This window comes from Gymnogyps californianus, chromosome 20, assembly GCF_018139145.2.
Source record: "Gymnogyps californianus isolate 813 chromosome 20, ASM1813914v2, whole genome shotgun sequence".
Classification (NCBI taxonomy): Eukaryota; Metazoa; Chordata; class Aves; order Accipitriformes; family Cathartidae; genus Gymnogyps; species Gymnogyps californianus.
Window position 1 is genome coordinate 8,929,607 of NC_059490.1, and position 13,002 is coordinate 8,942,608.

Genomic DNA, 13,002 nt, shown 5'->3' on the forward strand with positions numbered 1-13,002 from the left:
GAGCAAATGGAGCAGGAAGAGACAGAAGAAGAGAGACACCTGTATTTCTCATTTGGAGAGAAAGTGCAACCACAGCCTCACAGTCCTCCCGAGGTTAATCACATTTCCTCACATCACTGGAGACACTCAAACCCCAGGAGCACTTGTGGCTACTGCACATTCTTTCTTACCTACTATGTTCCTGCTCTGCAATGAGAAGATCAGCTAAGCGTAGTTTACTACAGTTCTGATGGGGCTCAAAGCTGAGTTCCTTCACTGTAACTCTGCTGCCTCCCCAAATCAAGCTACAAGGAGAAGAAGAGGAATTTCTACAAGATGCTTCTTGCAGTATTTTTTTCCAGTTACGGGATTACTTACAAATAATTTTGTAATTCTGAAATGCTCTGGTGCTGTCTCCTACTGTTAGTAACATTACTCTGATGACCCTGGCTATAGCATATATACGCTTTTAAACTGACAATAAATTCTCATCTTGTTAAAGACTGGATGTAGCAGGACAGGTTTGCTGTCCAAAGATGCTACCCTTCCATGACCCAAGATAAAGAACAAGGACAACTCCTTCCACTAAGGGCCATCAGCCCACTGTGATACAAGCCAGAGCTTTGGGAAGATTAAATCACCAATTTGTCAATTCTCTGGATGCCTCTGAGGCACAACTACTTGCTACGCAATACAAAAGATAAAAAAAAGGCTCAGTCTGCACTTGCAACTCTCATTTCACCATAGGTTTGAACAAGTGGGCTGCAGACATGCACATCCAGAGGCCTGAGGTCTGCCCCAACAATTACAAGGATTAAACACTGAACAACGCAAACTGTGCAACCCCAGCAACATATTTCCCACCACAAAAGGAATCGGTACTGAAACACTGCTATCAATGAATAACCATAATTGGGCTAATATGGCCGGAAAGGACAAGAGCAACCTACAGATATCAAGGGAGTCTAAAGAAGATAGTAATCAGTGGACTGTACAAAACAAGTTGCAAGCAGAAAGCGGTGGACGAATATAAAGTAGACAAGGAAAACTGTCCAAACAAAGCATCTGGTACAACAACTTGCTGCTTAATAGCAACAGATACACACTAAAAGGGGCTAAAATCCCTTTAATTCCACTCACTTTGTCATGATCATGTATGGTCCAACGTGGTAAGAAAACGTTGGTTCATCATCTGCCTGAACCACATCTTTTTCCCCAATAATAGGGAGAGATGCCAAGTATGCTAGATGCCCGCTGCCTGCAAGATAAAACTGAAACAACACCAGGGCATAACCAAAAGGAATATGCAACAGTTCCCAAGATCTGTCACGTCTGTCACAAACTCATTAAAACTTGAGTGCAATCACTGCAATGGGAGCATCAGCCAAAGCATCAAAATGAAATGTCAAGATATCTATGTCAAAAGCTTAACTTTCTAGTGAAGCTGAAATAGCAAAAGCAGAAACAGTCATTAAGAACTCCCACAGGTGACATTTAACAGGAGAGTTTCTACTGCCTGTTGCAAAACAGCTTCCTCTGATAGGGCTTACTAATGAATAAAGGCCTGAATATTTGTGCTCTCCACAGTTTTTTCCCCACCATTTCAGCAGAAATAAAAACACACTAAAAATTAAAAATAACACAGGTGGGGTAATTACTGTGAAGAATACACGACTCTGAAAAACTGTACTAATATCAGGAGAAAACCATTATCCATAGCATCTTACCTTCCCAAAACCAAAGCTGTAAATGTTCTTGGCTGCATTAGCTCCACCTTTTAGAAATCTACCCAGAGGGCTGTCGACATTTCTAAGTATCAAAAACATAAGCAATAAGAGTAACTAATATACCAAGGCTTTGAGTAAAATACAAAAAGAGAGAGAGAGAAAAATGCAGAAATTCTGTAACAGTCATGTATTTCAAATGTTGCATTTGACGGGTCACACACAAAAAGTGTAATGCAGATGCTGAAATATCAAATTTTGTGCATCTTATTAAAACTTTTAAAATACACCATTATGATATGTATTTGTTTAAAGCAAGATAGCTGATTAAAAAAAAAATATATATAAATATATACACACACAGGCATCCTGCATCGCTTTTTGTTCACAAGTATGTATTTTTCCTAACATGTATCTGACGTAAAAGCTCTTGAAATGGTTGGAAGCACATCCCAAAAGATCTGCAGCAACCTTAGAAGGTCAGGAAACAAACTACTTCATGTTACCACCATTTTAATACTATTAAAATCCACTACTTCATATTGCTGATTTCAAGAGTATCTCTTAATATACAGATATTTACAACCACCAAGTTTCTATTTGGAACTCTGACAACAGAAATAAAAAGTATCATCATTCCTAACACACGTTGGTTTTAAATCTGATATTGTCAAAAAGAAACAAAAACATGTTAAGTTTAAGGTAATAGAATATATGGAAGTAAAAGTCCTTGTAGCTCAATCCCTCAGTACTTGAGAATATATTCTTACCCTTGAACAAGACCACCAAACCTAGACGGACTGCAGACCAGAGCTTTTGATGAGCCAACCTTCCTGAGTAGATCAGAGGGAAAATTTTGAATGGCAGCCTGCATGTGGAATGTACAACGCTGTATAAATTCCAGCATCTAGAGAGGAGGGGGAGGGAGAAAACAACAATAAAAAAATTAGTTCAGAACTGCAAGATAAACCATTTTAAATTAATAGATCATGACTACTAAAAAACCAAGTAGTTACTTGCAATATTTAAATAGGCATTTCAAGAAGTGGATACACAGAAAACTTGAAAAAAATCAATTACATGAAAATGTAAGAGAAAGCTTACTTCAACTACTAGATGACTAAATTTCAAGACATTCACCCACTGAAAATTGCAATATCAGGTTTCTTTTTAAGAGGAGCATTGTAGTAACAGGAAAGAAGAGTATTATGAGTTTTAAATCAACATCGCAATCATGAATAAGCCTTCTCAATATCGTATTTTCCTACCATGCTAGCAAAAATGACACATTTGCTGACACTGTTCCTGCACAGACTGAGGTACGCTTGAAAACTGCTTCAGGTTTACTCCTGAATTGCACATACAAGCACACAAACTACATATATCAGGGATCGAAAACAAGGGCCTGTCATTCTCCTCACTGCGCACTTACACATAAAGGTCCTAACAAGTTACAGACAGACACGCCCCTACACCTGAGCAAAACCTTAGGTAAATAATCTGAATGATGAGGATTCAAAATACCATCACTGACACTGCAAAATAATGTTAAATATGTAAAAGCCAAGAATTTCTCCCTGGAATGCTGGAGTTTCTTCACTTTAAGATGAAGATGCGAGCACATACCTAGCACATATTCAACACGTATTACACACACATACCTGAGCACTGCTTTCTTTTGCAGCTGACATAGCCCAGTACTGAGGATTTTTTCCATCTTTATCATGTACTCTCAGATCACCTCCTTCATCCAATAACTTGCTAAGAATCCACTGATTTCCTGAGAACGCAGCTGCATGGACTGGGGTGCTTCCATCGTAGCAGCGACTGAGGAATGTTAAAGCAGAAATGTTTCAACCTACCCCTACTACACTCAACCAGTTGTGCTTCTGGGGGGAAAAAGCAGCATACTTAGGATGTTTATGTACTCCCAAACAACAACATACACCACAAAATAAGGAAAATTATGCACCTACTTACCTCTGAGGACCTTTGGCTAAAATAACAACATGCATCTTAAGCACTTCTTCATTTATATACAGTGAATAGTGTGTATTACATTGACTAAAAACACCGGAAGTTTAAAAACTAATTTCAATTTAAGAAAAAAAATTATTTGTATACTTAACTGATTAGCATCTGAGCCATAATCCAACAGCACATCCACTATTTTACTAAGACCAAGCAATGCAGCAGTGAAGAGAGAAGTCTGGCCCATGGAATTGACAGCATCAACAAAAATACCTACAAGAAAACAAAAGATTACGAGGCAAGTGCTTGCTCCCCCCCACCCTGAACAAAAGGCAACAGGTCATTAGCACTGACACCAACTGCCATATTCCCTCTGAGATACTGGAAATATGAAAACAATGATATTAACAGAAACTGAAAAAAGAGCAAACGACCTTCCTTGTAACTTTCTATACATACCATGCACTGCTTGTCCACAATGTTTTGAAACAAAGGATGTATAAATATCAGAGGCCAAGTATTAACCTGGATGAGCACAGATAACACTGGAGGACTGCATTAATAAAAAAACCAAATTCTTCTAAAGCAGTAAATACGACTTTGATGAATATTTTGCAACTATAACCAATTGTCTTCAGAATAATGAATTCCATTCAGCGTTATAAACAAAAAAGGTAGCCCAGATGGATTTGGATCTGAAACACAACTGCGTGCTGCCCTCAGTGACACACAACAAAGCCAACCTGTTTTTTGAACCAGGGAAAAAAAAAGGTGGGGGTGGTCACAAACCACTCAGCCCGTGCTCTCTCCCTCCCGAGCCCCGAAGGGCACCGGGAACGGTCATCAATGGCGGGCGGCTCCTGACCGCGCAGCACCGCCCGCCCGCTTCGCGCGCAGGAGAGAACACCCCGCTCCTCCTCGTGGCTTGTGACGCCGGTCAGGTGCGATCACTCTCCTCTAGTGACCAACTACAGAAATGACCCCTGAAAGTATAGTCTTAACACTCCCCTCCGCGCCCCACCAACCCCACCGCCACGCACCGCCCGCCAACACACGGACACACCACCCCACGCACCCGCCACAATCCCACACCGCCCCAACGCGCTCTCGCCCAGGCCCCGCCGCCGCGCAACCGCGGCCCGCCACCCACGGACGCGCTCCCTGACCCGCGGGACCGCCGCGCGGGGCCGTACGGCGGGACACGCCCCTCATTTGCATCGTCTGCCTCAGACGCCCAATCACACGCGCCGCTCTCAGCCACGCAGGTGCGCGGACACCGCCCGCACGCTTCGGTGTCGCTCCCCGCGGCACCCATTGAAGCAACCCCAGAAAGCGCTCCCTGCCCACCGCTCCCTCAATCAGCCGGCGCAGTCCGGGCCCGGGCTGCCGTGGCACCAGTGACGCAACGTCAACGGCGAGCACACTCGGCTCTGAGCGGGGCTGGGGCGGCCCCCGAAGCCCCTCTCCCCCGCGCTGCTCAGCGACTCTGCGCAAAAAGCGAGCAGCTTCTGCCTAACCACCTCCAACGCCAACGAGCAACACCCGCGGCTCCAAAGTCACCCGGCCTTCCACGGAGAGCGTGACATGATGGGAGGAGAGCAGGGTCTCCTTGGCCCCAACACGCTCTCCACCCCTCCCCGACAGCACTAAAACACATACGCAGCACCCGCACGAATCCGCAGCTCTCCCCGCCTCAGCCTCCGCTGCAGCAGAAAGTCTGTACCTTCCTCGGCGGGCACTAAGCCTCTCGCAGAGCGACACGAACTCCCACTGCTGGAGGTATGCGAGAAACAAAAAACACAGGATGCTACTTAGTTAACGAGGCGTGACCTTGAGAAGAGAAATAAGATGACACCATAAGTCAGCGGGTAAAGAAATACCAAGATAAGCACAACGGCAACCAAAGAGCTACTTGAACTGTGAGTGAACTATCCTAATTAACGTCCTAGAAAACCCGCGCTCAGGCAGGGAGAGCCCCCTACCAATAGAAACCTCTTCCTCACAGAAGATGCGCAGTAAAAAAGCAGGACGCTGCGACTTTAAGTGGAGATGAGTCTTGCGAGAACGAATAGGAATGAGGGCAATTAAGCGAAACTGTAAAAATACTGACAACTGTTGCTCGAAATGTATAAAACGCTTTACCGTGTGTTAACCAGGTGTGCTAGCTTTGTGCAGTTACCACCTAGCACCCATCTCTGCGCAGACATGAAATCAGCAAATATCTCGACTCTGTGTGTTAATCGGCTTTTTTGCACACCGGGTGAAAGAATCCCGATTTCTGCGACAGGACCACGGCCCAACCAAAAAACCAATCTATTTTTGGAACCAGGGAAAAAAAAAGGGGGGTCACAAACCACTCAGCCCGTGCTCTCTCCCTCCCGAGCCCTGAGGGGCACCGGGAACGGTCATCAATGGCGGGCGGCTCCTGACCGCGCAGCACCGCCCGCCCGCTTCGCGCTCAGGAGAGAACACCCCGCTCCTCCTCGTGGCTTGTGACGCCGGTCAGGTGCGATCACTCTCCTCTAGTGACCAACTACAGAAATGACCCCTGAAAGTATAGTCTTAACACTCCCCTCCACGCCCCACCAACCCCACCGCCACGCACCGCCCGCCAACACACGGACACACCACCCCACGCACCCGCCACAACCCCACACCGCCCCAACGCGCTCTCGCCCAGGCCCCGCCGCCGCGCAACCGCGGCCCGCCACCCACGGACGCGCTCCCTGACCCGCGGGACCGCCGCGCGGGGCCGTACGGCGGGACACGCCCCCTCATTTGCATCGTCTGCCTCCGACGCCCAATCACACGCGCCGCCCTCAGCCACGCAGGTGCGCGGACACCGCCCGCACGCTTCGGTGTCGCTCCCCGCGGCACCCATTGAAGCAACCCCAGAAAGCGCTCCCTGCCCACCGCTCCCTCAATCAGCCGGCGCAGTCCGGGCCCGGGCCGCCGTGGCACCAGTGACGCAACGTCAACGGCGAGCACACTCGGCTCTGAGCGGGGCTGCGGCGGCCCCCGAAGCCCCTCTCCCCCGCGCTGCTCGGCGACTCTGCGCAAAAAGCGAGCAGCTTCTGCCTAACCGCCTCCAACGCCAACGAGCAACACCCGCGGCTCCAAAGTCACCCGGCCTTCCACGGAGAGCGTGACATGATGGGAGGAGAGCAGGGTCTCCTTGGCCCCAACACGCTCTCCACCCCTCCCCGACAGCACTAAAACACATACGCAGCACCCGCACGAATCCGCAGCTCTCCCTGCCTCAGCCTCTGCTGCAGCAGAAAGTCTGTACCTTCCTCGGCGGGCACTAAGCCTCTCGCAGAGCGACACGAACTCCCACTGCTGGAGGTATGCGAGAAACAAAAAACACAGGATGCTACTTAGTTAACGAGGCGTGACCTTGAGAAGAGAAATAAGATGACACCATAAGTCAGCGGGTAAAGAAATACCAAGATAAGCACAACGGCAACCAAAGAGCTACTTGAACTGTGAGTGAACTATCCTAATTAACGTCCTAGAAAACCCGCGCTCAGGCAGGGAGAGCCCCCTACCAATAGAAACCTCTTCCTCACAGAAGATGCGCAGTAAAAAAGCAGGACGCTGCGACTTTAAGTGGAGATGAGTCTTGCGAGAACGAATAGGAACGAGGGCAATTAAGCGAAACTGTAAAAATACTGACAACTGTTGCTCGAAATGTATAAAACGCTTTACCGTGTGTTAACCAGGTGTGCTAGCTTTGTGCAGTTACCACCTAGCACCCATCTCTGCGCAGACATGAAATCAGCAAATATCTCGACTCTGTGTGTTAATCGGCTTTTTTGCACACCGGGTGAAAAAACCCCGATTTCTGGGACAGCACCACGGCCCAACCAAAAAAACCAATCTATTTTTGGAACCAGTGAAAAAAAAAGGGGGGGCGGGTCACAAACCACTCAGCCCGTGCTCTCTCCCTCCCGAGCCCCGAAGGGCACCGGGAACGGTCATCAATGGCGGGCGGCTCCTGACCGCGCAGCACCGCCCGCCCGCTTCGCGCTCAGGAGAGAACACCCCGCTCCTCCTCGTGGCTTGTGACGCCGGTCAGGTGCGATCACTCTCCTCTAGTGACCAACTACAGAAATGACCCCTGAAAGTATAGTCTTAACACTCCGCTCCACGCCCCACCAACCCCACCGCCACGCACCGCCCGCCAACACACGGACACACCACCCCACCCACCCGCCACAACCCCACACCGCCCCAACGCGCTCTCGCCCAGCTCCCGCCGCCGCGCAACCGCGGCCCGCCACCCACGGACGCGCTCCCTGACCCGCGGGACCGCCGCGCGGGGCCGTACTGCGGGACACGCCCCCTCATTTGCATCGTCTGCCTCCGACGCCCAATCACACGCGCCGCTCTCAGCCAGGCAAGCACGCGGCTCCGCCTCCGCGCCCCCGCAACACGTGACGGGACGCCGCAGCCGCGCTCAGGCCGCCCGGCCCGGCGCCGCTCGCCGCCCCCCGCCCCGCACTGCGCCCGGTCCTCCACCCACGCGAGTACAGCTCCGCAGGGCCAGGGCTCCGCAAGCAAAACACCCCGCACTGGGGCGACACCCACCCGAGCCTGGGCTGGCTAACTGCGATGCCAACAACTCATTCCTGTTCAGGAGCAGAAATGGGACCCTGGCGGTAGCGTAGCACGTCACGTCCAGTCTCGGGTGGCTGCAGCTTTATCAGCTACTGACAAAGAACATCATCTCTCAAACGGTGATCTCTAGAGTCTGAGGAGACGCCAGGTCCCAGGCCTGCAGAGCCACAGACAAGTTACAGATAGTACAAAAGCCTATGCTTTCCTCAAACTCAGCCGGACACTATGAAAAACCTCCTCTTGACAGTTTTTAGGAAAAATCTCATTCCTTAACTACTGTACCAATTAGTCTTTGTAGTATGAAATCGTATGAACTTTCTTAAGAGATATCACAGCACACTGCATAGTCATGCTTGAGTGAGCATGACTAAAGGACCCCAGCTCGTGGCAAGAAGGACAGCCCCCCCAAGAGGATGAGGACCTTTGTTTCTCAGAATCTTAAAAGCTGCCCAGGAAGAATACAAGATACCCCTGGACAACCAAGGTAAGGCCAGCACTCCAGCCCCTCCAACACTTCTGTGAAACCCTCCCATTATTTGGCATCATAGATAAGTAACTGCAGCAAGACTGACTCTGTGGACGCCCAGATCCAGAAAGAAGCAAATGCATAATGATGCCATAGAATTATAGTTGCTTTACAAAACAGTAGTGTGTATGTTAGGTAGCAACTGGTCAAATCATCTTGTACCCGAATGCCTGAAAGGTATAAGAACCATGCATAAACCCTATCTGGGGTGCCCTGGTTTGAATGGGACACCTCATGCCCATGAATAAAGAATTACTCTTGTAATTCTATACTTGGCACGCCAGCCTCTCTCCTCGGACAGCATGGCACTGTTGCGAAGTTTTCATGACACAATACAAGAGACAACCATCTCAGTCTGTGCTCCTGCTGCCCCACGCCACCAGAGAAGAGGCCCAGGCACCAACACCAAGCAGCACTGCACGTCTCTTGCCTGGTGCTCTGAAGGGGATGCACTGGCCTTGTCACCTTGCCCTACACAACAGATGGCTCGAGAATGCCATCGCCTGACTTGCACACCCCGGTACTAACAAACTTCCAAAGCATTTCTTTTCACCGAACAACCCCACCCCAACGGACATTAAAACCCAGACCCGCCGGGCTGCTTTCCCCCTCCCCGGCCCCGCCTGCGCAAGGCCCACGCTCTCGCTGCTGTCGAAAAGACACCGAGGGAGGGGCTCGACAGGCAGCCGGCAGCCTACGGGTTCCGCTGGGACGTGTTTGCTTGCAGGGGACCGCCCCCGCAACAAACACCCCCTCTGCCCGCACCTACTGCTTTTACAACCAGGGAAAAAAAAAAAGGGGGGTCACAAACCACTCAGCCCGTGCTCTCTCCCTCCCGAGCCCCGAAGGGCACCGGGAACGGTCATCAATGGCGGGCGGCTCCTGAACACGCAGCACCGCCCGCCCGCTTCGCGCTCAGGAGAGAACACCCCGCTCCTCCTCGTGGCTTGTGACGCCGGTCAGGTGCGATCACTCTCCTCTAGTGACCAACTACAGAAATGACCCCTGAAAGTATAGTCTTAACGCTCCTCTCCACGCCCCACCAACCCCACCGCCACGCACCGCCCGCCAACACACGGACACACCACCCCACGCACCCGCCACAACCCCACACCGCCCCAACGCGCTCTCGCCCAGCTCCCGCCGCCGCGCAACCGCGGCCCGCCACCCACGGACGCGCTCCGTGACCCGCGGGACCGCCGCGCGGGGCCGTACTGCGGGACACGCCCCCTCATTTGCATCGTCTGCCTCGGACGCCCAATCACACGCGCCGCTCTCAGCCAGGCAAGCACGCGGCTCCGCCTCCGCGCCCCCGCAACACGTGACGGGACGCCGCAGCCGCGCTCAGGCCGCCCGGCCCGGCGCCGCTCGCCGCCCCCCGCCCCGCACTGCGCCCTGTCCTCCACCCACGCGAGTACAGCTCCGCAGAGCCAGGGCTCCGCAAGCAAAACGCCCCGCACTGGGGCGACACCCACCCGAGCCTGGGCCGTTACAAATTTGCATGACACAATAGATGAGACGAGCCACGCCACCGGAAGAGAAGAGGCCCAGGCACCAACACCTGGCAGCACTGCACGACTCTTGCCCGGCGCTCTGAAGGGGATGCTCTGGCTTCCAGGGGCTACCGAGCCCCACCACTTTCAGGCACACTCTCACATACTAACTAGAACAACCCCACAGAGTACCATCGTAATTAACACTATCCTTAACGTCTCTGGATCCAGCCTGAGCACCAAGGACTTCCACACCACAGCTGACAGTACAATACTGAGCAGTTTCTGCCAACCCCAGCAGATAACCCTGGGGCCCCAGGATCCAACCTGATGTATCCCATCTTCCATGGGACTGCACAGCATAAATAGCACAACATCAAGCAGTTTCAACCTAAACCCCAACAGACTCTGATCAAAGGTTTACCACGCTCCAGGTCTAGCGGCAGAGACTCCCACAACATGTCATGAAAGGCGAATCCTGAACAGTTTCTCCCCAGCCCCTTGTCACACTCTGATGAACACTGTTCATCAGGAACAACTCCCACCAAGCCACTTTGCCCTACACAACAGATGGCTCGAGAATGCCATCGCCTGACCTGCACACCCCGGTACTAACAAACTTCCAAAGCATTTCTTTTCACCGAACAACCCCACCCCAACGGACATTAAAACCCAGACCCGCCGGGCTGCTTCCCCCTCCCCGGCCCTGCCTGCAGAAGGCCCACGCTCTCGCTGCTGTCGAAAAGACACCGAGGGAGGGGCTCGACAGGCAGCCGGCAGCCTACGGGTTCCGCCGGGACGTGTTTGCTTGCAGGGAACCGCCCCAGCAAGAAACACCCCCTCTGCCCGCACCTACTGCTTTTGCAACCAGGGAAAAAAAAAAAGGGGTGGGGTCACAAACCACTCAGCCCGTGCTCTCTCCCTCCCGAGCCCCGAAGGGCACCGGGAACGGTCATCAATGGCGGGCGGCTCCTGAACACGCAGCACCGCCCGCCCGCTTCGCGCTCAGGAGAGAACACCCCGCTCCTCCTCGTGGCTTGTGACGCCGGTCAGGTGCGATCACTCTCCTCTAGTGACCAACTACAGAAATGACCCCTGAAAGTATAGTCTTAACACTCCCCTCCACGCCCCACCAACCCCACCGCCACGCACCGCCCGCCAACACACGGACACACCACCCCACGCACCCGCCACAACCCAACACCGCCCCAACGCGCTCTCGCCCAGCTCCCGCCGCCGCGCAACCGCGGCCCGCCACCCACGGACGCGCTCCGTGACCCGCGGGACCGCTGCGCGGGGCCGTACGGCGGGACACGCCCCCTCATTTGCATCGTCTGCCTCCGACGCCCAATCACACGCGCCGCTCTCAGGAGCGGCGCAGCCGGCCCCATAACGGGAGCCCGGCGCCCGGCAGAGCCCCGGGGCAGCGCCCCGCTTGCGCATCCAGCCAGCGGGGCTGCAGAGAAGTCCCACCTCTGGGAACGGCATGTGCTACTGAAGTTCTCGATAGTAAAAGCAAAATAGAACGCATCAACTATTAGGTTTCATTTCCAAAATTCCCTGTTCCCATGTAGTTAAAAATCTAGGTGTCAAAAATACCACTATCTAAACCATACCTCAAGCATTTTGCAATCAGAATTAAAGTTAAAATCCCGTTTAAAGAGTATATTCCTAAAGTAGGCTTCTGGGATTTTAGTTTTACAATACCTCAGTCATTTCCTTATAAGCACTTTACAACTAAAAGCTTAGTTTTCTTTTCAATTTACTTATTTTCATACAACATTTTTTGACTTAATAATTGGTGCCACTTACCAGAAAAGGCCAACGATAATTCATTTCGTAAACATATTTCACTCACAAAACTGAATTGTGCAGACAGTAGGCTATTTTTTACCACGAACATAAGCATACAGGAAAAAGTAAAACGTTTCTGCCAGCACTTGTTTAAACTTAGCTTTTACCTTTTTTCAGAAGCTTCTTCACTTTCACATAGTTTCCTTGCCTCACATACTCATGCAGCTGAGCTTCCAGGGAGTCACCTTTTATACTTCCAAGCTGGACTGGGCAGGGAATTGGAAGAGCATGAGCCATCTTCTTTCCTCAACAGAACTAGGAAAATGCATGAAATGTAATGAAGCTGCAAAACACCATAGCTCAAAGAGCTTCTTTTTGACTTCAAAACCTTCAGCAGCCGACAGAATCAGTTATGGCTGTTTCCTCCAGACAAACCCCTAGATGGAAGGTGAAAGCAACCTCCCTCCCCCCCAACTGTGCCCTCTGAGGAAAGGCTGGCCCATGAGACACTCTGATAAGGGACTGTTAGCGGGCAAGGCCTGGCCAAGGGTCCCAAGGAGGTCCCTTGGTTTGGGAGGACCTCCCAAATGTGGTCCCAAGGAGGAAAAGGGAGAGATGATGACAAAAACACCCTGAAAGCCTGTCAGGTGCACAGGCTGCTCTGACCAGACGAAGGCAGGACAAAGCCAGCACCATTCCTGGGTGAGGGCTGCTCTGGCCCAGCAGCCCTTTAGCTGTTTCTGCCCCTTCCCATGACTAATGCCCTCAGCTCCAGCCCCAGGCTTCGCCCACCCCCTGTCACCGCCCGGCCGCAGCCACCTCACCCACCTCAGCTCCGACGCCTCCCGAACGGCCGCGGCACGCGGTCACGCCCCAGCGCGCCTCGCGGCTCCGC

General features: G+C 51.8%; 1 protein-coding gene and 5 non-coding genes across 6 annotated transcripts in view; all 6 read right to left on the reverse strand.

Annotated features, from left to right (window-relative positions):
- The window catches only part of TEX14 (testis expressed 14, intercellular bridge forming factor), a 35,543-nt gene extending 23,136 nt beyond the window's left edge, over positions 1–12,407 (reverse strand). Inside the window, exons 1-7 of the mRNA XM_050908772.1 lie at positions 12,275–12,407; positions 3,833–3,947; positions 3,365–3,530; positions 2,474–2,610; positions 1,707–1,788; positions 1,120–1,250; positions 171–284 (exon numbers count right to left, since the gene is read on the reverse strand). Of these exons, the coding sequence (XP_050764729.1) occupies positions 171–284; positions 1,120–1,250; positions 1,707–1,788; positions 2,474–2,610; positions 3,365–3,530; positions 3,833–3,947; positions 12,275–12,404 (875 nt within the window). The 5' untranslated portion in view covers positions 12,405–12,407. The remainder of the gene's footprint in view (positions 1–170; positions 285–1,119; positions 1,251–1,706; positions 1,789–2,473; positions 2,611–3,364; positions 3,531–3,832; positions 3,948–12,274) is intronic.
- LOC127024636 (small nucleolar RNA U3) lies at positions 4,462–4,673 on the reverse strand. The gene has a single exon (XR_007767584.1). It is a non-coding gene; the product is annotated as a small nucleolar RNA U3 (small nucleolar RNA).
- LOC127024635 (small nucleolar RNA U3) lies at positions 6,027–6,238 on the reverse strand. The gene has a single exon (XR_007767583.1). It is a non-coding gene; the product is annotated as a small nucleolar RNA U3 (small nucleolar RNA).
- Positions 7,599–7,810, reverse strand: LOC127024634 (small nucleolar RNA U3). Its single transcript, XR_007767582.1, has one exon. It is a non-coding gene; the product is annotated as a small nucleolar RNA U3 (small nucleolar RNA).
- LOC127024622 (small nucleolar RNA U3) lies at positions 9,630–9,841 on the reverse strand. Its single transcript, XR_007767571.1, has one exon. It is a non-coding gene; the product is annotated as a small nucleolar RNA U3 (small nucleolar RNA).
- Positions 11,213–11,424, reverse strand: LOC127024633 (small nucleolar RNA U3). Its single transcript, XR_007767581.1, has one exon. It is a non-coding gene; the product is annotated as a small nucleolar RNA U3 (small nucleolar RNA).
- Positions 12,408–13,002: the final 595 nt, after the last annotated feature.